The 26,034-nt window shown below is 44.6% G+C and overlaps 1 protein-coding gene across 3 annotated transcripts in view; it reads right to left on the bottom strand.

Annotated features, from left to right (window-relative positions):
- OSBPL10 (oxysterol binding protein like 10) overlaps positions 1-25,607 on the bottom strand; it is a 291,181-nt gene extending 265,574 nt beyond the window's left edge. For 2 of the 3 annotated variants that reach the window (XM_044753886.2, XM_070492566.1), the window contains exon 1: positions 24,861-25,607. In XM_044753886.2, coding sequence (XP_044609821.1) covers positions 24,861-25,141 — 281 coding nt within the window. In that variant the 5' untranslated portion in view covers positions 25,142-25,607. The remainder of the gene's footprint in view (positions 1-24,860) is intronic. The other variant, XM_014827171.3, reaches the window with a different exon arrangement.
- Between the last annotated feature and the right edge of the window lie 427 nt (positions 25,608-26,034).

Genomic DNA, 26,034 nt, shown 5'->3' with positions numbered 1-26,034 from the left:
TTTTTATCATTATCACTCCCCTAAGGGGCCTTTTTAGACAATTTTTTCCCTACGTAAGCCCCCCATGAAATTAATAAAAGAGATAAGACTATATCCATTAATGTATTGTACCTATATCTGTGCTTTATATATAAAAAGAGTGAGATATTTTCACCACCACTACCTAGGAACCAATTTTTTTAGTGCCATTTTAGAATGCGTGGTCTAAGGTCATCCACTAACCTAGGGTGGGGAGAGGAGGAGAGACAGCAAGGTGTGACCTGCTTGCAAAGGAGACCAGACCCCAGTTCAGCCCATGACCCTCAGCTGGGTGAGGTCCAACTGAAGACCCAAAGCCTCTGACGGGCCCTTCTTCTACAGACGTGGTTTAGGGTCCACTCTGTTCCCCACAATAGGCTCAAAATATTATGGAAGATTTTGCTGATCCAAACCTAGAGTGGAAGTCTTAAGGGATACAGGTAAACCTCTCTCTTAAAAAGGGGGTGGATGAGCCTGCACTGTCTGATGTCCTTCCACAGACGTCTCTCCAACAACTCAGTATACTCAGCACTCTTAACGGGTAAGCAGAGGTCTCAGAACCTCTCCAATGGCCCTTCATCTACTCAATAGAATCCACACATATTTCTTTATATCAATCTTCACTTGATGAGGTAACCAACATATTTACATTGTCTGAATTAGAGTCAGCTAAGTTGTCTGAAAAAGCATCTCCAAGTAGGTGTAAAGCTGGTTTTCAGGTACCTAAAATCACGGCAGGTCCAAGGTAATCAGGGAGAGTACCTCATAAAATGAAATTAATAACACTGTATCCTAGAATATTTGAGTGTTTTCAAAACACATGAACAAATATCAAGTTGTTGTGCCTTCATGCAGGTGATATTCAGGAAAATTAAATATAAAAATAAGGCAGTCTGTGAAAGAACACAAATTCAGGGGAAAATTTGAATACATATGACATATTATGAGCAGGGGTTGTGCTTTCCTTCTAGACCACAGCTCCAAAATTATAAAATAAACATTTTAAAAATGCATCAGGACATAGAAGAACAAAACATCATCAATGAACTAGATCTAATTGACACGTACAGAACAATTCTCCCAATGACGACAGAATATATATTCTTTTCAAGTATCCAGGAAACGTTCAAGACAGAACATCTCCAAGGTCATAAAACAAACCATAACAAAATTAAAAGAACTGAAATAATAAAAAGTATGTTCTCTGACCATAATGAAATTAAACTAGAAATGAGTAACAGAAAAATAATAGGAAAATCTTCCAACACCTGGAAATTAACACACTTCTAAATAATTCATGAGTCAAACAGAAGGACTCAAGGGAAATTAACCTGAACTAAAATGAAACCACAGCATATCAAAATTTGTGAGGGCAACTAAAGCAGTGCTTAGAGGGAAATTTATAGCATTAAATGTTTATCTTAGAAAAGAAGAAATAATTAAAAATTTAAGCTTCCACCTTAAGAAACTAGGAAAAGAAGAAACTAAACACAAAAAGCAGAAGGAAAGAGGACCAGCCCAGGTGGCCTAGTGATTAAGTTCGGTGCTTCAGTGGCCTGGCGTTTGGCTCCTGGGTGTGGACCTACACCACTCTGTTAGCAGCATTGCTGTGCTGGTGGTCCACATACTAAAAAGTAGAGGAAGACTGGCAGAGATGTTAGCTCAGGGAGAATCATTCTCAGCAAAAAAAAAAAAAAAAAAAAGGAGGAAAGAATAAAAAAGATTAGAGCAGAAATCAATTACATTGAAAACAGAAAAACTAAATAAAGACCATCAATGCTACAAAAAGCTGGTTCTTAGTAAGATCAATAAATTGATAAACCTCTAGCAAGAGACAAAGACAAAAAGGGAAAAGACACAAATTACCAATATCAGGACAAGGAAAGAGACACTATCACTACAGGCCTCAAAGATATTAAAAAGATGATAAGGGAATACTACAAGTAACTCTACATATCCTAGAAATGCAACAACTTACAAGAAATGGACCAATATCCTCAAAAAGTGTGAACTACCAAAACACACTCAAGATGAAATAATCTGAATAGCTTTATAAACTATTAAAGAAATTGACTTTGTAGTTAAAAACCCTCCCAAAAAACAAATCTCCAGGCCAGATGGTTTCCCTGGTGATTTCTATCAAATATTTAAAGAAGAAATAACACCAACTCTACACAATTTCTTCCGGAAAATATAACAGGAAGGATACTTCCCAACTCATTTTAAGGTCAACATTACCATAATACCAAAAGCAGACAAAGACAGTGTAAGAAAACTACAAACCAGTATCTTTCATAAACATAGACGCAAAAACCTTTAACAAAATATTAGCAAACTGAATTCAGCAACATGAAAAAAGAATATATAACATAACCAAGAGAAGGTGATCCCAGGATAGCAAGACGGTCTCAAAATTCAAAAATCAATTAACGTTATCTACCACATTAATAGCTGAAAGCAGGGACCAATAAGGGGCCAGATAGTAAACATTTTAGTCTTTGTTGGCCACAAGCTCTCTGTCACAACTACGCAACTTTGCCATTGTAGATTGAAAACAGACATAGGCAATATGTAAACAAGGGGCATGGCTGGTTTTCAACAAGATTTTAGTATTTACAAAAACAGGCAGCAGATCCTTACATAATAAAAACACTCAACAAACTAGAAGGAAACTACCTCAACATAATAAAGGACACTTATGAAAAGTCCATAGCTAACAACATACTCAACGGTCAAAGACTGAAACCTTTTCCTCTAAGATCAGGAACAAGGCAAGGATGCCAACTCTCACCAATCCTGTTCAACAGAGTACTGGAAGTCCTAGCCAGAGCAATCAGGGAAGAAAAAATATATCAGGCATCCAAACTGGAAATAAAGAAGTAAAATTATCTCTGTTCATAAATGACATGATCATATGCACAGAAACCCCTAAAGATTCCACACAAAAAAACTGTTGCAATAGGAGGAAGATCCAAGATGGCACCGTGAGTAGTCCTCTTTGTCTCTCCCCCTTCGAGTCTACAATTATTTGGACACTTATTGCTTGACAAAGGATATCCAGACAGCATCTCAGGACGTCTGAGATACCCACGCGACTAAACATCAGAAAGCGGATGGACTTTCCTCCAGGAGGATGTGGAAATAGGTGAAAACTCTCCGACCCCGACCGAGCAGCCTAGTACCCGCAAGCAGCTTTCTTCCAACGGACGCCCCCAGAGGATCTACACACATCTAGGGCAGGAGCGAGCACACAACAGAGGAGCGACGGTGGAAACAGGTGACCAGAACCCTACCTAAACCCCCCACAATTACTCCTAAACGCAGAGGGAAACTTTGGAGTTGCACACCTGAGCCCGCAGGGAGAGTCTCTCCCCGCCATTGGCGGGGAGACCCCGCCTGGTGTTCGCGGCGCCCAGAGGGTCCCAGAGAGAGTCGCTGAGGGTACAGAGGTCTCCCAGCTGCCATTGCCCGCCCCGTGGGAGTAGGGATTGCCGGAGATCTCGGAGAGGACCGGGGCTGGGGGAACTTTCAAAGGCCGGTTCTGCGACCCGGAGGGGAAGCGCCGGAGTTCCGCCCGGGCAGCAGACAAAACTCTCTGTCTGCCATTAGCAGAGGGGCCACTCCCAGCATTCACGGCTCCAGGAGAGGTCCGGGGAGAATCCCAGAGGGCGGGGTGACCCCCAGCTGCCGTTGCCCACCCCGTGGGACTAGGAATTGCCGGAGATCTCGGAGAGGACTGGGACTGGGGGAAGTTTCAAAGGCAGGCTCGGCGACCCAGAGGGGAAGCACCGGAGTTCCACCCGGGCAGCAAAGACTCTCTGTCTCCCATTAGCAGAGGGGCCACGCCCAGCATTCACGGCTCCGGGAGAGGCCCGGAGAGAATCCCAGAGGGCGGGGCGACCCCCAGCTGCCGTTGCCCGCCCCGTGGGACTAGGGATAGCCGGAGTTCTCGGAGAGGACTGGGGCTGGGGTGAGTTCCAGAGTCCCAGCTTTGTAGCCTAGGGGGAAACCCTACAGGCTCACAGCAGCCTTAGGGAAAGCCTCTGCACAGCACGAGTAGAAGGCACCCAGCGCCAGCCACAAGGCTGGAAGACCCCAGGGCAAAAGCAGCATAGCTAGGTGAACTAACCACAGACTGTAGAAGATGCCAATAGCTCTCCTGCGACCAATAGAGGACAAGTGAGATTTTGTGGGTGCCGACACAACGGAGTGACAAATATAAGTGATCCCACCCCTGGCCGCTGGAAAAGCCCATAACACCGTTGCAGACCCTAAGGAGAGAGCACATCTAGGCGGGCTGCAACAGTAGGCACCAGCAGCCTGAAGCCCCCCTGTGACGGCCCCCACGGCAGAGGAGGGAATCCAAAGGGCCACTGTGGCTACGAGGAGGGGCCCAGGCCCAGCTAGCAACTGCGGACAGGGTTCCTGGTTGGTGCAGTATAAACAGCTGCTCCCCCACCGCAGCAGCTGAAACAAGTGAAAGGAGCAACTAAACTCTATCTCCATGCGGAGGCACAAATCGACAACATCAAGCAATATGAAAAAATACATTAAATCTCCAGAACAGAAAGAAAGTAACAAATACACAGAAAACAATCCCAAAGAAAATGAGATATATAACCTAAATGATGATGACTTCAAAACAGCCATCATTAAAATTCTCAATGAGTTAAGAGAGAATTCTGACCGACAACTCAACGAGTTCAGGAGCTATGGCACAAAAGAGTTTGATACGATAAAGAAGAACCAAACAGAAATATTGGAAATGAAGAACACAATAGAGGAGATTAAGAAAAATCTAGATGCTCTGAACAGTAGGGCCGATAATATGGAGGAAAGAATTAGCAATTTGGAAGATGGCAATATAGAATTGCTGCAGGCAGAGGAGGAGAGAGAAGCAAGACTAAAAAGAAATGAAGAAACTCTCCGAGAATTATCAGACACAATTAGGAGACGCAACCTAAGGATTATAGGTTTACCAGAGGGAGAAGAGAAGGAGAAAGGGGCAGAAAGCCTACTCAAAGAAATAATGGCTGAGAACTTCCCAAATCTGGTGAGAGAGATGGATCTTCAGGTGACAGAAGCCAACAGATCTCCAAACTTTATCAATGCAAGAAGACCAACTCCACGGCATATAGTAGTGAAGCTAGCAAAAGTCAACAACAAGGAGAAAATACTAAGGACAGCCAGGCAAAAGAAACTAACCTACAAAGGAACCCCCATCAGGCTATCAGCAGATTTCTCAGCAGAAACTTTACAGGCTAGAAGAGAGTGGAATGATATATTCAAAAATCTGAAGGACAAAAATCTACAGCCGAGAATTCTCTACCCAGCGAAAATATCCTTCAAATACGATGGAGAAATAAAAACTTTCCCAGATAAACAAAAATTAAGGGAGTTCATTGCCACAAAACCTCCTCTTCAGGAAATCCTCAGGAAAACCCTCATTCCTGAAAAATCCAAAAAAGGAAAGGGGCTACAAAACCAAGAGCAGAGGAGATAAGTAGAAGGACAACAACAGAGAGTAGCAGCTCTACATCAGAACAGATTAAACCATGGGACGAGAAACAAAGGAAACTGAAGAAAACCGGAAAACAAGACGCAAAATGGTAGTGGTAGGCCCCCACATCTCAATAATCACTCTAAATGTAAATGGACTGAACTCCCCAATCAAAAGACACAGAGTGGCAGGATGGATCAAAGAACAAGATCCAACAATATGCTGCCTCCAGGAAACACACCTCAGCCCCAAAGACAAACACAGACTCAGAGTGAAGGGATGGAGAACAATACTCCAAGCTAATAATGAACAAAAGAAAGCAGGTGTCGCTATACTAATATCAGACAAGGTAGATTTCAAAGCAAAACAGATAAAGAAAGATAAAGATGGACAGTATATAATGATAAAAGGGACTCTCCACCAAGAAGACATAACACTTATAAATATATACGCACCCAACACAGGAGCACCAAAATTTGTAAAGCAACTCTTAATAGAACTAAAAGAAGACATCAACAACAATACAATAATAGTAGGGGACCTCAACACACCATTAACACCAATGGACAGAACATCCAGACAGAAAATCAACAAGGAAATAATAGAATTAAATGAAAAATTAGACCAGATGGACTTAATAGATATATATAGAACACTTCATCCAAAAACAGCAGGTTACACATTCTTCTCAAGTGCACATGGAACATTCTCAAGGATTGACCATATTTTGGGAACCAAAGCAAACATCAATAAATACAAGAGAGTTGAAATAATATCAAGCATCTTTTCTGATCACAATGCTATTAAACTAGAAATCAACTACAAGAAAAAAGCAGAGAAAGGTGCAAAAATGTGGAGACTAAACAACACGCTTCTCAACAAACAATGGATCATTGAAGAAATTAAAGAAGAAATCAAATTTTATCTGGAGACTAATGAAAATGAGAACACGACATACCAAACCATTTGGGATGCAGCAAAAGCAGTCCTAAGAGGGAAATTCATCGCAATACAGGCTCACCTCACTAAACAAGAAAAAGCTCACATAAGCAACCTCAAACGACACCTAACAGAACTAGAAAAAGAAGAACAAACAAAGCCCAGAGTCAGTAGAAGGAGGGAAATAATAAAAATAAGAGCAGAAATAAACAATATTGAAACAAAAAAGACAACAGAAAGGATCAAGGAAACAAAGAGTTGGTTCTTCGAAAGAATTAACAAAATTGACAAACCCCTAGCCAGACTCACCAAGAAAAGAAGAGAGAAATCGCAAATTAATAAAATTAGGAATGACAGAGGAGAAATCACAACAGATACCAATGAAATACAAGAGATCATAAGAGAATACTATGAAAAACTATATGCCAACAAATTGAACAACCTGGAAGAAATGGACAAATTCCTAGACTCCTACAATCTCCCCAAACTGAATCAGGAAGAAATGGAGAATCTGAATAGGCCAATCACAAGTAAGGAAATAGAAACGGTAATCAAAAACCTCCCCAAAAATAAGAGTCCAGGACCAGACGGCTTCTCTGGAGAATTCTACCAAACATTCAAAGAAGACTTAATATCTATTCTCCTCAAACTGTTCCAGAAAATTGAGAAAGATGGAGAACTCCCTAACACATTCTATGAAGCCAACATCACTCTGATCCCCAAACCTGACAAGGACAACACAAAGAAGGAGAACTACAGGCCGATATCACTGATGAACATAGATGCAAAAATCCTCAACAAAATTTTGGCAAACCGAACACAGCAATACATCAAAAAGATTATACACCATGATCAAGTGGGATTTATACCAGGGACACAGGGATGGTTCAACATCCGCAAGTCAATCAACGTGATACACTACATCAACAAAATGAAAAACAAAACCCACATGATCATCTCAATAGATGCAGAGAAAGCATTCGACAAGATCCAACACCCATTTATGATAAAAACCCTCAGTAAAATGGGTATAGAAGGAAAGTACCTCAACATAATAAAGGCCATATATGACAGACCCACAGCCAACATCATACTCAATGGACAAAAACTGAAAGCCATCCCTCTGAGGACAGGAACAAGACAAGGGTGCCCACTTTCACCACTCCTATTCAACATAGTACTGGAGGTGCTGGCCAGAGCAATTCGGCAGGAAAAAGAAATAAAAGGAATCCAAATAGGTAACGAAGAAGTAAAACTCTCGTTGTTTGCAGACGACATGATCTTATATATAGAAAACCCCAAAGAATCAATAGAAAAACTATTAGAAATAATCAACAACTACAGCAAAGTAGCAGGGTATAAAATTAACGTGCATAAATCAGTAGCATTTCTATACACTAACAATGAACTAACAGAAAAAGAACTCAAGAACTCAATCCCATTCACAATCGCAACGAAAAGAATAAAATACCTTGGGATAAACTTAACCAAGGAAGTGAAGGATCTATACAATGAAAACTACAAGACTTTCTTGAAAGAAATTGACGATGACATAAAGAGATGGAAAGACATTCCTTGCACATGGATTGGAAGAATAAACATAGTTAAAATGTCCATACTACCTAAAGCAATATACAGATTCAATGCTATCCCAATCAGAATCCCAAGAACATTCTTCACAGAAATTGAACAAACAATCCTAAAATTCATATGGGGCAACAAAAGACCGCGAATTGCTAAAGCAATCCTGAGCAAGAAAAACAAAGCCGGCGGAATCACAATCCCCGATTTCAAAACATACTACAAAGCTACAGTGATCAAAACAGCATGGTACTGGTACAAAAACAGGTCCACAGATCAATGGAACAGAATTGAAAGCCCAGAGATAAAACCACACATCTATGGACAGCTAATCTTCGACAAAGGAGCAGAGGGCCTACAATGGAGAAAAGAAAGTCTCTTCAACAAATGGTGCTGGGAAAACTGGACAGCCACATGCAAAAGATTGAAAATTGACCATTCTTTTTCACCACACACCAAAATAAACTCAAAATGGATCAAAGACCTAAAGATTAGGCCTGAGACAATAAGTCTTTTGGAAGAGAATATAGGCAGGACACTCTTTGACATCAGTTTCAAAAGAATCTTTTCGGACACTATAACTCTTCAGTTGAGGGAAACAATAGAAAAAATAAACAAATGGGACTTCATCAGACTAAAGAGCTTCTTCAAGGCAAGGGAAAACAGGATTGAAACAAAAAAACAGCTCACTAATTGGGAAAAAATATTTACAAGCCACTTATCCGACAAAGGGTTAATCTCCATAATATACCAAGAACTCACACTGCTTAACAACAAAAAAACAAACAACCCGATGAAAAAATGGGCAGAGGACATGAACAGACATTTCTCAAAAGAAGATATGAATATGGCCAATAGACACATGAAAAGATGTTCATCATCGCTAATCATCAGGGAAATGCAAATCAAAACTACACTAAGATATCACCTTACACTCGTTAGACTGGCAAAAACATCCAAAACCAAGAGCGACAAATGTTGGAGAGGTTGTGGAGAAAAAGGAACCCTCATACACTGTTGGTGGGAATGCAAACTGGTACAGCCACTATGGAAAACAGTATGGAGATTTCTCAAAAAGTTAAAAATAGAAATACCCTATGACCCAGCCATCCCATTACTGGGTATCTATCCTAAGAACCTGAAATCAGAAATCTCAAGAGTCCTTTGCACCCCTATGTTCATCGCAGCATTATTTACAATAGCCAAGACGTGGAACCAGCCTACATGCCCAGAAACTGATGATTGGATAAAGAAGATGTGGTATATATACACAATGGAATACTACTCAGCCATAAAAAAAGACAAAATCGGCCCATTCACAACAACGTGGATGGACCTCAAGGGTATTATGTTAAGCGAAATAAGCCAGTCAGAGAAAGACGAACTCTATATGACTCCACTCATAGGTGGAAATTAGCATATTGATAAGGAGATCTGATCCGTGATTACCAGGGAAAAGGGGGGGTGGGGGGAGGGCACAGAGGGGGAAGTGGTGTACCCACAACATGACTAACAAAAATGTACAACTGAAATCTCACAAGGTTGTAATCTATCATAACAGTAATAAAAAAAAAAACTGTTACAATAAATGAATTCAGCAAAGTTGCAGGATGTAAAACCAACACACAAAAATCAAGGATTTTTCTTACACTAGAAATGAACAATCCGAAAAGGAAATCCAGAAAACAAGTCCATTTACAATAGCATCAAAAAGAATAAAATACTTAGAAATAAACCTAACCAAAGAGGTGAGACACTTGTACACTGAAAACTACAACACATTTCTGAAAGAAATTAAGGAAGGTACAGATAAATGGGAAGACGTCCCACGTGTCTAGGGATTGGACGACTTAACATTGTTAAAATGTCCATACCACCCAAAGAGATCTACGGATTCAATACAACCCCTATGAAAATCCTAGTGGCATTTTTTGCAGAAATAGAGAAATTCATCCTAAAATCCATACGGAATCTCAAAAGACCCTGAATAGCCAAAACAACTTTGAAAAGAAGAACAAAGTTGAAGAACTCACACGGAATTCCTGATTTCAAGACATACTACAAACCTACAGTAACCAAAACAGAATGATATTGGCATAGAAATAGACACAGAGATCAATTAAATAGAATAGAGAGCCCATATGGTATACACTTGCGTATATGGTCAAATAATCCTTGACAAGGGTGCCAAAAACACGCAGTGGGAAAAGGAGAGTCTCTCTAACAAACGGTGCTGGGAAAACTGGAGGTCCACATGAGAAAGAATGAAGTTGGGTCCTGATCTGACACCACATACAAAAAATTAACTCAAAATGGTTTAAGTATCTAAACGTAAGACGTAAAACTATAAAACTCCTAGAAGAAAACATACAAAAGCTTCATGACATTGGACTTGGCAATGAATTCTTGGATAAGACACTAAAAGCACAGGCAACAAAAGCAAAAAAGACAAATGGAACTACGTTAAATTTGAAAACTTCTGTGTATCAAAGGACAGTCAACAGAGTGGAAAGGAAACCTATACAATGTGCTGAGAAAATATTTTTTTTAATCAGTGGTAAAAACACATTTCACTACACACATCACAGTGAGTTAAGCCATACTTTTGTGGCATAAATAACATGCTCTGTGAGACGATGTGAGACAAACCAAACTAACCTTGCACAACAAAACCCAGGACAAGAAAAATCCTTCCAGCTCTGAGTAGGAATGCAGAGAGCTCACACTGCTCCACTGTTATTTTATTTCTTAATATTCATAGTACTTACTGTGTGCCACGCACTGACCCTTGTGCTTTGCAAGTATTGACCCATTTGATTTAATCCTCACAGCAGCCATACAAGGTAGGCATTCTCCCCCATTTTACAAATGAGGAAACTAAGGCACAGAGAGGGTAAGTAATGTGTCCAAGTCAGTGGTAGAGTCCAGTGTAGAAGCTTCCACCTCTGCTCACGGAAGAGGGCAAGACTCCTTGGCTGTCCTCAGGATACCATCCCAGCAGGCAGTGACTGGACATGGCCGTGCCGGCCCAAACAGGAACAGAAGGGGGAGGAAAACCCCATCAAAACGGCAAACGTGGATGGCCTTCCGAACCCTCAAAAGCCAACGTTTTCCCTGTCTGCCCTTTGCTTTCTCTTACTGCAATTCAGAGCAGCCACGAAGAAAAGGTTATCAGGGTCAGGTTTATGAGTCCCTGCCAGCCCTTGCAGCTGTGGAACCAGAAAGCATCTTTCTAAGCAGCCCACCTGTAGTCACTGCCAAGAAGGAAATCCTGTGTGCCGACCTCTACCTACCCTGCCTGGTCAGCGTGAAAACTCACACGCTGGGGCTCCGTGAAAAGCACACATCTGATGGATCAGAGCACAAGGAAGGGACTAATGGGACCCTGGTTTTATAAAAACAAAGAGCAAAAATGCCTCATAAACGGTGAAAACGCTGACAGCACGGACAGCCCTACAAACCTTAGACTCCAAGAGGCAAGTAAATTCTGGTTCAAATACAGACATCGGCCAGCTTGACATTGAGGCAAATATCTGAACCAAACTCCAGCCCCAATTTCTTCATCTACACTCCTGTCAGCGCAAGGCCACCAAACCCACACAGAGGCTGCTCTTAGAAACTGGCCCATCATCACACAAAAATCCCCAAGACACATTCCCTTTGCCCTCTTTATTCAACAAATGTTTTACAAGCAATTTTAAAACAAGCGTCACCATAATTCTAGATAACAGAATTACAGAATAGAGCTGTAGGTTTAAAAGTGCTTATAAATGATAACTCATTCTAATGTTCCTATGTTGGAGTAGTGGGGAACAAGCAATATGTTTCCCACTTCATCCCATTTACAAATGAAAAACAAAAAAACGGTTGACATTCATATAAATGAAACAAGTAAACAGGGAACGGATAAAAACACAAATCTCCCAGGCCTTTGGCTTAATGGTCTTTTCATAAGCTGCAAATATGCCGGTTTTACCCAGTTTAATGGACAGTGGCTCACAGGCACTAACACATTCAATCAACTCCATCGGAGTTAATATCTGGAAGTGTCTCAGAATCATTTTTACCACACCTGGGGCAGCTTCCAAACCAGTCTGGGCGAAGCCTACAGAGGGATGTCGCAGGGGCCACTTTGGAAGACGAGAGTTAAGGCAAACTGGATAACTTTTATTAGAAAGATGCTACATTCAGCCAGGAAGTATACACTGCATGCCCCATGGCCTTCGTTTAAAACAGGCCAAACGAATTTTTGCTAACTTTTTAACATAATTTCCAATTTATTACAGAGAAGTTACAAGGCTAATACAAAAAACTATTTATTACTAAAGAATTACTAACATTTTGTCACAGTTGCTTTATCATTTTCTCTCCTCTCTATATGCATACATTTTTTTCTGAACCGTTTGAGAGTAAGTTGCCAACATAATGCCCCCTTACCCCTAAATACCTCTGTGTACGAACATTAAAATCAAATAATTAGCATGGATACAGCACTATTATCTGAAGACCTTAAAATTTTCCAAGCATCATAATAATGGGATTTATAGGGAAAGAAGATATCAGATCACAAGTTATATTTAGTTGTCACAAAAAGTATATTTTGTATGTAACATTACAAAGGAATTTACAGTTTCAAACTTAGAAACAGAGCAAAAATAAAGAAGGAAACAAAACAAAAAACACAAAATACTAATAATTGCTACAATGCTGGACAGGAAAAGGAAGCAATCCTTTAGGTAAACAGAAATTCAGACAACCCCAAGACTTGAATAACTACAATTCAGTCTCTTCCAAGTTAGGTCACGCTTTGCTTTTGTTCAAAAAAAACTACTTCATCCAACTTAAACTGGATGTCACAGACACAAGTTTAGTCCTCCTTCCTTGAGACAAAGATTTCTGAAGCATCTTTATGTCCACCCCATAAAAATGACCTATCGTGTTGTTCAACATGAGAAAAAACTGGAGTTTCGGCTTTGAATACTATTCTCCTGAGTTTTAGCTGACTCCAAAGGAATCATGAAAACTGATGTTTGACAGAAAAATTTCAGTTACAGGCAACTGCAAATTAACTAAGTGACTGTAAGAGCGTTAGAAGGCACTTTGGGCCAATGTATCAACTACAGACTTCTCATAAAAAGAAAAAGGTGCACATTCGCCAGGCTAATAAAAATTACCACAAAGAATTTTGCTAGTATGAAGAGTGACATAAACATGAAAAGCTATATAACAAACGTGCCACGATGTTCCCTGAACAGCACTGAACAGCACAAACTGGCTTCTGCCCTGTTCAACTTTTTAGGGACCCATCCACTAAGTGAGTCAGTTGGAAGAGATGCACACAGAAAAGTGCTGTGCCGTGCAGTTAGCCAAGGGGGTCGGGAGGCTCATTTTTAAGGTATTAGTAATAGGGTGGAACTCAGATACACAAGAATCCCCAAAGCGAAATGCATTCAAAATACGTGACCCCATTTCAGCCAAAGTCCACGCCCTGAGCTTACTGAATCGGGAGGCCTCCACGTCCATCAAGATCCATCTGTCAGTGCTCAGAAAGAGTCACAGGGCCAAAGAGCCCCCTCACCCAGCCCTAAAAGCCCACATGAAGAAAGGACAGTACAGGCAAGGAAGTCATTACCAGGGACCAGTCCACAGGCAGCGAGGGGCAAGGCTGTGAAAGCTCTAACACACAACCCTGAAAGAGTCACGGTTTCTGACCAGGAGAAAACCACGAGACAGCCACCACTCACAGAAAGAGGTTCTGACCATGGGAGGATTACAAAATCACTAATTAAAACATGGCGGGGAAGGGAGGGTCCTTTCTTTGGGAAGCCTGTACCTAGAGAGAGAGAGACAGAGAGAAGGATAAAACAGAATAATGACTATCTTGCAGTGATGAGCAGGTCCTGGCTTACCCTGAGGCAAAGGCCTCAGTGATCTCATCTATAAAATGAGGGAGCAGATCTCTAAGTTCTTTCCAAAGTAGTGGGAAGAAAACATGTTTTGGAGTCAGACAGATCCTGGCTCCACAACTTATTAATTGTGCAACTTATGTCCCTCTATGCCTCAGCTTCTTCATCTGTAAAATCGAGTTCCACCTGCATCAGTTAGGGTTCGATTTGGCTGTGAATAGCGGCTTTAAAAAGAGGCTTATTCTCCTCATGATGGAAAATTCCAGAGGTTGGTAGCCTAGGATTTGTGAGGTAGCTCTGATCAACAAAGTCCTCAAAGGCCAGGTTTCTTCTGTCTTGATGGTCTTCATCTCAGTTGCCTCAAGGCTCAAGACAGCTGCTGGACTTCCAGCCATCAGGTCTGTATTCCAGTTTCAGCCATCTGTCTGTATTCCAAGAGGAAAGGAAAATGAAGGAAGGATAAAAAGAAGGTTCCAGGAAACTACCATGTGACCACTCTGCTTATATTGAGAATATAATCACACGGCCACCCCTAGCTACAAGGAGGAGGAAAGGGACAAATATAGTTTTATCTAGAACAACCCTGTATCCAGCTAAAAAGTAGGGTCCTATGACGACAGAAGAAGAGGAGAGCGAATAGATCCGCCACACCCTCCATCTCACTTTAAGGATTAAATTGGATAATATATGTAAAGTGTCTGATGCTTCCTGGGCCCGCAAAAGTATTCCTTCCCCTTCTGGTAACACTGACATCTTATGATCTGCGGTCTCGGCAGCTTAAGAGGTCCTTCACAAAGCAGGGTTTGACAGCCTGGCCTGCCTTTTGCAGTCTCATCTCTGGCCACACTCCACACACAACCTGCATTTCCAGCTGTTCCAAACCTCTCTGCTCCTTCCACGCCTCTAAAGCTTTGTACTCACAGAGCCTGCTCCAAGGGAAGCCTGCCCCAGCTCTCTTCTGCACGTGAACTTCTCTCCAACATCCTAGCTCTTCCCGGCCTGCCACCTGCCACTTCTCCCCTTTCTCCCCAGGGAGGACGCGCTCATACTCCCCAGCACTTCCTCTACCGTAGCACTCACTTCCCCGGCTCCTAATAGCACCTTGCACCTAGTAAGGGCTTTCTACGTGCCAGTCAAAGCCCTTCGCACCCGTCTTCTCTATTGGTCCCAACAACCCTAGGACACAGACAGTATATTACTCCCATCTTACAGATAAAGAAATGGAGGTACTGGGGCCAGCCCGGTGGCGCAGCGGTTAAGCATTCACCTTCCGCTTTGACAGGCTGGCGTTCACAGGTTCAGACTCTGGGTGTGGACCTACACACTGCTTGTCAAGCCATGCTGTGGCAGGCATCCCACATATAAAGTAGAGGAAGATGGGCACGAATGTTAGCTCAGGGCCAGCCTTCCTCAGCAAAAAGAGGGGGACTGGCAGCAGATGTTAGCTCAGGGCTAATCTTCCTCAAAAAGATAAAAAAGAAACTGCGGTACAGAGAGGTTACATAGTTTGTCCAAGGTCACACAGGTAGTAAACAGCAGAGCCAGGATTCAAGCACAGGCAGCTGGACCACAGAATCTGTACTCTCAGTCACTACATGAGGCTGCCCTGACTACCTGATGAAGGCGTCTGAGTGTCGTTTTAGATCAGGGATGGTCAAACTACACCCCACAGGCGAAATCCAGCCCACCATCTGCTTTCGAACATAAAGTTTTGTTGGAACACAGACACGCCCACTTGTTTACAGTGGGAGAGTTGAGCAGTTGCCATGGAGACTGTAGGGCCCACAAAAGCCTAAAACACTATCTGGCCCTTTAGGGAAAAAGTTCGCCGCCCCTGTTTTCGACAGTCGCCTCCTTCAGGCACGACCTGTGCTTTCTTCTGTGTCTCCCACATCTCGCACGGCATTCAGCAAATCCACAAAAGGTGTTCGCCATACATGCGGGTCTGAACACTTCACCAGGCCTAATTACACACAAAGAGGAGTGTGTCTGCGCGCTGATGCTGCCAGCCTGCTCAGGACTTGGAAAGTTCCCACTTCTGTCCAGACTCTAGTTAACAACCAAGAGGCCCAGCAACACTGTCGTGTGGTTTTCCCGGCATGGTTAGCAGCCCACCACGGGTCTGATGGAACCACTACTGCAGAGACGAGCCGAGGGTCATTTGTATCTGTCACCTAATCCACTCAACTCCCGCAAACAAGGGGCTCAGGCAGAGCCCCCAGGTCCACCCCACGTAAAGGGAGAACCTGATTCCACTACTCCCTAGGCAGGTTCCCGTCTCACACACCAGCCTCCTCTCCAGCTCACTGGTCACATGACCGGCACTGTCAATAAACATTAACACATCCTGGAAAAGTTATTAAAAACGGATGTTGGTCGCCCTTCAACTTGTTATATTTCCATCAAAATATTTATAGAAAGGGAACAAACCACACAAAAACATAAACAGTCTTCTAAAAACGACAGCACAACATGAAAAAGTTATTCCCCGCTCAAACGCCTTCTCTGACCTTCAAAGAACAGGCTTGCAACAAGACTGTGGATAATGTTTCCTAATTGTGACTTTATTGTTGATATCATTGCACGGGGCACAAATAAAGCACTTTTCTTTCTGGGCTGTGACCATATTCCATCCAGTCTGAGAGATCAAAAGTGAAATTCTGGACGGTCTTCTTTTTAATTCTGTCTTGGCCTGGCCCCAAATCACGCAGGAGCCAGGCAGAGCCAGAACGGCCTCCCACATTTCCAGCACTGTCGCTTCAATCCTCGTTTCAGGACACCACGGCCCACGTCTCTTCTTTCTTCCCAGAGTTCTCAACCAACTGTCCACCGGAGCGGACTGAGGAACCACAGACTAAGCAGCAAATGCAGACAGTCAGCCACCATGACAATAACTGGTCACCTGGGTCCCCACGCAGAGGGCCAAGAAATACCTGCATATTTGCTAAGGCTGGGCCTACAAAGACCCCGACTTGCCCCCTATTGTTTTCACCAAGCTGCTGACTGGTCTGTCCAAAATACATCACAACATGGCCAGTAAACAAACTTCTGCTGAGGACCTACTATGCTCCAAGCCCTGTGCTGGGCCTGGCGCCGCACAACATCACTCCAAGGTTAGTATCATTTTACAGATGAGGAAACCAGGGCCCAAAGAGTAAAATGACTTGTCCAAGGCCTTCAGCCAAAAACAGAAGCCAAGCTGGACGACAACAAGGTCTAACGGACTTCACCAGCCTGTGCCCCTACAGACTGCCCCTCCCAGAAGCAACACGACTCATGTGAGAAGGCGGCAGTCCCCGCTTCCCCACAGCTCTCCAGGCAGGAATACCGGAGTTGGCTGGGATGGGGAGCGACCCTTTGGCTTCTGCACTGCTGGTGGGAGCGTGAAATGGTTCAGGCCCTCGGGAAAACACTGGGAGTTTCCACACGGACCCATTCTATGAGACTGCAATTCCAATCCTGGGTATTTACCCAAGAGAGATGAAAACATCCGTGCACACAGAGACTTGTACACAAAGAGCCACTTTATTTGTAGCAGCCAAAAACTGGAAACAACCCAAATGTCCATCCAAAGGTGAAAGGATAAACAGACTGTGGTAGACCCACAGAAGGTACGACTACTTCTCAACAACAGAAAGAAACAAATTATAAACTACTGCCAGGTGCAGCAACAAGGACACATCTCAGAACCTACACTGAGCTAAATAAACCAGATTCCAAAGGGATAGCCTATATGGTTCCATCTGTATGAAACCCAAGAACAGACAGAACTATTGCACCGTGATAAAAATCAGAAAAAGACTGCAGGGGAAGGGGAACTGACTGGAAAGAAGCACAAGGCCACTTCCGGGGGGCGGGGGGGGCGGGGGGGGGGGAGACTGACACGTTCCATACCTTACGGAGCAGTGGTTATAGAGTGTAAACGATTGTCAAAACTCATCAAACAAATACATTTTATTGCATGTTAATTACACCTTTAAACAAAAGTCCTCAGGTTATGAGTCATTCTGATGATAAAATGGAACACAGGTGATTACCCGTATACTTCCAAAACTGATTGCTCAACAGTATTTAAAGAAACCCAAAGAAATTCCAACTTGCCTGTTAAAGGAAATTAGGTTTACTCACTGACATTAGAAACAATTTCCCTCATAATATTACCTACCTTACATTTGCCCAAGGGGTCCGCCTAATAGACAGAGATGAATGACTCCACCAGCCCGCGCCAACAAGCCCCCTGACAGTCACCACAGTTAACTGGACACCCTATGGGGGAATGACTGTAAGGGATGCGGTGAGGGGGGAGCTGCTGCTTCTTGATCTGGGTGTGTTCTGTTCATGAAAATTCAGTGAACTATGTACACTTAGGAATTGTGTAATTTCCTGAATGTACATTAGACCTGAAATTAACCCTAACAAACTCAGTTATTCAGAGATTACGTGAAAAGGCATGAGCAGCTTTTCTTTTTCTCAATAACTTTTTCAAACCGCAAAATGGATGCAAGTTCACCTTAGGAAAAAAAATAATGGAAAAAAAAAAAGAGAGAGTGCCAGCCCTGATGGCCTAGTGGTTACAGTTCGGCACTGTCACAGCTTCCACGGCCCAGGTTTGCTTCCTGGTCTCGGAACCACACCACCCATCTGTCAGTAGCCATGCTGTGGCAGTGGCTCACATAGAAGAACCAGAAGGACTCACAACTAGGATATACAAACGTGCACTGGGGCTTTGGGGAGGAAAAAAAAGAGAGATGAGAAGAAAAGAAAAATCACCCATAATCCCACCAGCCAAGGAAAACCATGGTAACTATTTGCATAAATCTCCTCAAATACATGTACATTTTAAGGTGGGGGGATGGGGGGGCAGATCCCTCAGAGAGTAGTTAACACAAGGCAGGTGCTCAATGAATATTTTGAATCATATTATATACCATTTTGTAACCTAGGCAACCACCCCTTTATTATAATTATCAATGAAGCAATCTAGTACACCTAAAGGATTTGAGTGTGCAGACTCAGAACAATCTGGCAACCTAGACAGCAAGACGTGTGAATACTTCATAAGTACACGAGGGCAAGAAGATAAAACCCAGAGAAGTGATTCTCAACCCTGGTATCACCAATTCCTCTCAAATTATGGGAATACTCAAAGAATCATTCATTTTAATTCAGTGTGGTTTTAAAAGTTAATATACACCCCCAACGACTTTTCCTCAAAACCCTGGGAGATCATGGCTAGGGGCTTAACACTGCACATTCTCAAAGCATGTCATTAATGCAGATCAAGTCAAAAGCAAGCCCTGGATATTTGGTCACTAAAGGCCCACAGTGGATGGGCTGTGGTGGGCCCCAGGTCAGGGTGGGGACGTCACAAGAAAAGTCAGACTTCTTGACCCAGATGACATGGACTGATGGCTGCAGACAGCAGGGCAAATGATACACATACTAACTCAAAGACAAGGCTTGAGCAGGTAGAGATCCAAGAATTACAACAACAGTAGCTAGCACTGGCCAAAATAGAACTACACCCTGGTTTGTTTGCTTCTCTGTCATTCATTGGTTTTCTTATTCATTCACTATTTACTGAACCCTTATCATATGCCAGACCTTGTTCGAGGCACTGGGGATACAGCAGTGAACAAGACAGACAAATGCATTCTCTGTCCCCAGGGAGCTTCCATCTAGTGCCGAGACAAGAGTAAAAACATGGAGCACGTCTGATGATGTGAGAGTTACAGAGAAACAGAAAGCAGGGAAGGGAGCAGGGATTAGAGGCTGGAGGAAGGGAGTAAGTCACTTCCCGTAGACATGCAAACGTTTGATTCCAAGTGTTAAAATGATTCCTTCAGGGGCCAGCCTGGTGGCACAGTGGTTAACTGCACACGTTCCGCTTTGGTGGCCCAGGGTTCACCCGTGCGGATCTCGGGTGTGGACGTGGCACCGCTCAGCAAGCCATGCTGTGGTAGGTGTCCCACATATAAAGTAGAGGAAGATGGGCACAGATGTTAGCTCAGGGCCAGTCTTCCTCAGCAAAAAGAGGAGGACTGGCAGCAGTTAGCTCACGGCTAATCTTCCTCAAAAAAAAAAAAAAAGATTCCTTCAAAATGAAGTCATCATCTCCTTCTCAAAGAACTCTGTGATAATGACGTTAATGGGGTTCCAGGGTAACCACAGCATTCAGAAAATAAACCAAGAATCTTATGGACCAGAAAGGGTCCAGTGAAGAAGGGACAAACCAAAGACCCAACAACAGCTTCCACTTCTGATCCTGCTGAGCACCATCCTCAGCCCCTTAGACATCAGCATCCTGAGTTAAGCCTCACACTGAACCACTGAGAAGGATAACAGCATGGTCACCATGTAGCAGGAAGGAAGACAGAAGCCCAGAGCAAGCAAGGAACTGGCCCAAGGTGACACATGTGCTGAACGTTGATGTCAGGATTTGGCCTAGAGTCCACACTATTTCTACTCTCCAAATAAATGTCCACTGGTGGCCTCAGGTTTTCTTTTGCCAACTCTTGACTTCTTTAACCTATTGAAGATTTGCCTTTCAGTGTTTTACTGAGTTCTTACAACCCCACCAAACACCAAAAAAATGAATTGGAGGCTGGTTTCCTATTTGCAGTGTCGTCTTCTCTCCAAACAGAAAAACTGAATGGCAATGAAGAGCCTCAAATATTCAAATATCACTTCCTAGATCCAATTAGAAATTATTTCCCCAAGCACCTGACATTATGAGCAACCTCAAAGGAGTTCCATCTTGGCTGAAGACCAAAATTAGCCTTAGGGCAAATGAGAGTTACATAGCCAATTTCTCACTAGGTGTAGACATCTCAAACTGAACACAGCTCAAATGGAATTCTTGGTTGTCCCGCATCCTACCCACAAACACGTTCCTCCCCTGTGACACTCATCTCCATAAAGGACACCTCCACCTCCCACCCTCTCAGTCCTACAAACTCAAGAGTCATCCTTGACCTCCCTCCTTCTCTCACCTCAATATACCCAATCCGTCCGCAATTTCTATCCTCCCCACTCCAACTCTGTCCCTTTTCTCCATTTCCCATGTCCCCCAAGTCCAAGCCCCCACCATCACTTGCCTGAACCACCATGACGGGCTGGCTCCTAATGGGTCTCTCTGTTTCCCAGTCTGGCCCCTTGAAAATTCCATCTCCGCATAGTAGCTAGAGTGAACTCTTTAAATCAGACCAGATGGTGTCACCTCCCTGTCTAAAATCCTTCTGGGCAACCAAAATATAGTCTTAAATTCTTCTCCCAGCCTAGAAGGTACTGTGTGATCTGGCACTGGCCTGCTTCCCCAAGCTGTTGGGGTTCACTCTCCCCCTGCTTCACTCCATATGAAAGCGAAAAGACAGTGCACTAGATTAAAAGGCGAATAGGAGTAAAAACACACTAGATCCACACAAAATTATTTCCGTAAGTACTTGCCTTTATTTCATCATCTTTTTTCTTTTTCTTTCTTTTCTTTTTTTTTTCTTGTGAGGAAGATTGGCCCTAAGCTAACAACATCTGTTGCCAATCTTCCTCTTTTTGCTTGAGGAAGATAGTCCCCGAGCTAACATCTGTGCCAATCTTCCTCTATTTTGTATGTGGGACGCTGCCACAGCACGGCTTGAAGAGCAGTGTCGGCCTGCACCTGGGATCCAAATCCGCGAACCCCAGGCCGCCAAAGCAGAGAGCATGAACTTGACTACTATGCCACCAGGCTAGCCCTTCATCATTTTTAAAACATTTTTTTAATCTTCATAGCACCTGCCTCTTTTTGAAATTTTTTTGTTCATCATTTAGATGTATTTACTCTTTAATACCATCCTATAAATCTATATACCATGCTATTATATCTGAAATATTTTTTAATATCTATAATAATGAATTATAGAAATTCTTTAATGCATAGTTTCCCCATGCTCTGATTATTTCACACTCTCTCAGCCAATGAGTATGAGCCAAGTGTCCCAGACATATTGTAAGACGAGTATGACCCACAACGTGCAGTTTTGTCTCCTGTGACCTCTCTTTATGTCATTTATTTTGTATTCTGGCCCAAACTGCCTTCCTAAGGGCATAGTGATGGGACTGAGAGTGCTACAAATAAAATAAAGTAGGGTATGATACTGAATATTAAAATGTAAGCTTTACTGCAACTTGAGGAAATGTAAGAGGATACCAGAGTGAAAACTATTAGTGGGTGATTGGTGTTAAGACCCAGGAGCTGGTAAGGGGCATTATCAACAGCGTGGCAGCCTGAGAACACGCAGCAAGAACTTTGCGGCTAGAGATTTGTCACTAACTGTGAACAATTTGAAAAGAAATGCCAAAGAAACATGTCATGAGGCCGCAAAATGAAGGTAACTTCAATCAGGCAGCCCACCTACTGCAGCAAGGCATTCCCCTGGAGTAGGGAGGTGCGGGCAACGTCTACTTTTTAATTCTACTATTTCATGAGAAGATGCCCATGTGTTTTGTTCACTGGAGCAGCTTCAGCTCCTAGAACAATGCCTGGCAAATAGTAGATCCTCAATAAAAGGCTCTGAAAAAGAATAAAATAAAATGGGGCTGGCCCAGTGGTGCAGCGGTTAAGTTCGCACATTCTGCTTTGGCGGCCCGGGGTTCACCAGTCCGGATCCCAGATGCTGACATGGCACTGCTTGGCAAGCCATGCTCCGGTAGGCGTCCCACAAATAAAGTAGATGAAGATGGGCATGGATGTTAGCTCAGGGCCAGTCTTCCTCAGCAAAAAGAGGAGGATTGGCAGCAGATGTTAGCTCAGGGCTGATCTTCCTCAAAATAAACATATAAATAAAAGGCTCTGAATAAATAAACGAACAAATGAATATATTTTCAAGGTTTCTATCTTTATTCTCTCTTCCTTTGCACTGATCCTGATCTCCCTTTTTAAGACCCCTTGAGAAGCGAGACGTGAGCAATCACAGAGCTATCATAAATCTTCTCCAGATCACTAATGGACCCTCAGCCACAGTTCAGAAAACACGGTTGTGGGAAACACAAACCCGACACAGAGATGTTAACCATTAGAAAGAGACAACGCTTTTGGAGTCAGCGGTAGACTTAAAAAATCGTGAGTCTACTGTGGTAAGAACAAGCATCGGCAGGCAGCTCTAAACCACAGTAACAAACTCAATAAAGATGAGAGCTCAGCCGTGTACACAGAACATTCCACCTGTGTAGCCTGCAATCATGTAGGTATTATCACGATTATTAATTTTGCCTCTTCTCAATCTGGCCTCCAACCTAGATACCCCAGTGGATTGAAAATTATACAAAAGCATGAGTTACTCCAATTCCTCCCAAATCCACTCCAAAGAACAAATCCTTTAATATACATGGCAGGTAAAAATCCCATCCCCAAGTAAAATAACTGTAATCCAGGGTAAAAGCTCTGCTGGCCTCAGAAGCTACTTGGAAAAAAAAGCATTAAAAGTGATTGCCCAACACACAAACCAAAAGCCGTCACCAACAAGGCACCTTGAGATGCCATTAACAGGACACAATTACCAAGAAGTGAAATCAGATTTAGTCATCTCATTTCTCTCTCGTCCTACACACTCTCTTCGTTTTCAGCTTTCAAGAACTGAAGGGGAAAAGGGAGAGAAAGAGCAGACACGGGGGCTATTCTGAGAAATAAAAAGATCCAAAAGTTTAAGTGTAACTTCCACTAACTAGTAGGACATCTCCAAGGAAACCCAGGCAACGCCGAGAGTGCTCTGTCTCTACTGTCAATATAGAAACAACTCGGTTTCCACACTTAGGAAGTCACCTTCCTCCTGGTTGAGTTTCATGTAAATAATTGCCTGATAGGTTTCAACTGGAAGTAATCTGAGCCTTTCCAAAGGATCTGCAGGGAGAGATGACCAAGTAATCTGTGTAACCAGCAGAGATAAGAGCTCCCAGGGAGTGATTCAGATTTCAGAGCATTCTGAAGAACCCCAAGTCCTAAGATCCAAGGGCTATTAAGAGCAGGACAAAAGATCTCATCAAGAGCCTCTCCCAAAGGCCCCATTCTCCTTGCGTGGACATTTGTACTTCCCTCTGGCTTGTTTCTGAAAAACAAAGTAAAAAAATGTAAACAGCAATGCCACACCTGCTCCTTTCAAGTCTTCCTCACTCTTCTCACTATCAAGTCCACATAGGAGGCCTCCCCATGTGTGCTGAGTCCCTTCCCTTGACATCCCCATCCTTCCACGTGTCCATAACTAGGCTTCCCAACTGTGAGGGCAAAGTGAGCAGGGAACTTCAAACGGCACCAAACGGGGAAAAACAATAATGATGATGATAATTTAAATAGCACACTGCCCATTTCGAAAGGGGAGGGTGTCTTTTTTTTTTTTTAAACTAATCTTCCATTGCAAAGATTGGAGGTTCCAAGCCCCAAGTGGGCAGGGGGTAGCATGCGCACCGGAAGGTGCCGAAGATAAGTGGCAAGTTTTTGTTGGTGGTGGTGTTTTTAAATGCCAAAGTTTTAAATGAACTATGTTATGGAGAGAATCGCCGTGGTGGGACCATTTCATCCAGGCATAAAGCACGCCCCCTCTGCCTCCCTTTCTCAGCCGTTCTTCAGGGTCGCGAGAAACCACTGGCAGGCAGGGCCCGGAGACCAGGGCGCTCCTTCTGCCACTCCAGTTCCTGCAGGTGCCAGCACAGAAGAAAACCAAGGCTCTCGCCTGCCTCCCCGCCACTGTGGTGCGGTCCTGGGGTAGGGTCACGGCGCGCCCCATCCTAGGCACCTCACCTGGAGAGGAGCAGGGACGCAGGAAGGGCACTCGTGAAGAGGCAGCACCGAGTTCGCCGGTGGCACAATCGCGCGCGCACACACTCACACACACACCGAGCGGCGCGCAGGGAGGGGCGCGCGGTGGCGCGGGCGGCGGGCGCGTTACCTGTTCTGCCAGCCCTGGAGGAGGTTGGTGTATTTGCTGAGCACGCCCTCGAGCGCCGGCTCCCTCCTGCGGCCGCCTCCCCCGGACGGGCTAGCGGCCACCGAGCCGGGGCTACTGCGGCTGCCCCCGCCGCCGAGCCCGGCTGCCGCCGACCGGCTGGAGACCCCCCGGCCCGCCAGGGAGCAGGAGGGCGAGGAGCCCGCCGAGGTGGCGCGGCTGCTGCTGCGGCTGCTGCTATTGCTGCCCCCGCCGCCGTCTGCGCCCTGGGCCGCCCTCTCCATGGTCCGTGCGCGCCCGGGACGCGGGTACCCGCCGCGGTGGCGGCCCCGGCGCTGGGGCTCCTGGCGTGACGGCGGCGGCGGCTGCTGCTACAGCTCCGGGCGCCCAGGCCGCGCGTGGCTGCTCCAAATCCCCGGGAAATGCCTGACTCATACAGGAGGAAGAGGAGGAGGAGGCGAAGGAGAGCTGGGAAGGAAGCCAAAGGGGCTGGATGCAGCTGCGGCCGCCCCTCCTCCCGCCGCGGCCCCGGCCCCGGCCCCTCCCTCCGCACTAGTTTCCCTGGCAAGTTCGGAGCGGGCGGCGGGTTCGACGAGCCCTCCTCGGATTCCTCCTCCTCTTCTTTTGCGTCCTAACTCAGGGACTAGCTGGGGGCGCTCCCCGCCGCCGATGCGCAGGGTGGGCACGCCCGAAGTCCACACCCTGTTACCCCTCGCGTTCCTTCTGCCGCCCCCTCTCGGATCGGAAGGGGCAAAAGGCAATCTCTGCGCGTCACTCCCCAGCCCCAACCCACCTCCGGACCTGGAGGGAGGGGCGGCCCCACCCACCCAGGCCACCCGGATATGGACCCGCCCGGCCTAACGCTGGCACCCAGGCACGCTCCTTCTGTCTTCCGCACCAAGCCTGGGCCAGGCACATGTACACCGGTAACCTGGAACTTAATCTCCCTGGCAGAGCAAAGTGACTGGGCAGGGAGGTCCTCCAGGTTTTCCGGTGTGTCCGGGAGGGGAAGGGTAGGACATATGATTTTCACAGGTAAGCTCAGCCTAGCCGTTTGCTCGCAGGGGAGTCATCATAAATGCATACTGGACGCCAGGGCCGGGACTGAGTGAGGCAAGAGAACTCTCGGGCTCCTGCAAGTGGCACCTTAAATTGAGTGCCCTCGGCGCCACACTTG

Source organism: Equus asinus, chromosome 21 (assembly GCF_041296235.1).
Source record: "Equus asinus isolate D_3611 breed Donkey chromosome 21, EquAss-T2T_v2, whole genome shotgun sequence".
Classification (NCBI taxonomy): domain Eukaryota; kingdom Metazoa; phylum Chordata; class Mammalia; order Perissodactyla; family Equidae; genus Equus; species Equus asinus.
This window is presented reverse-complemented; position numbering and strand designations above follow the sequence as displayed.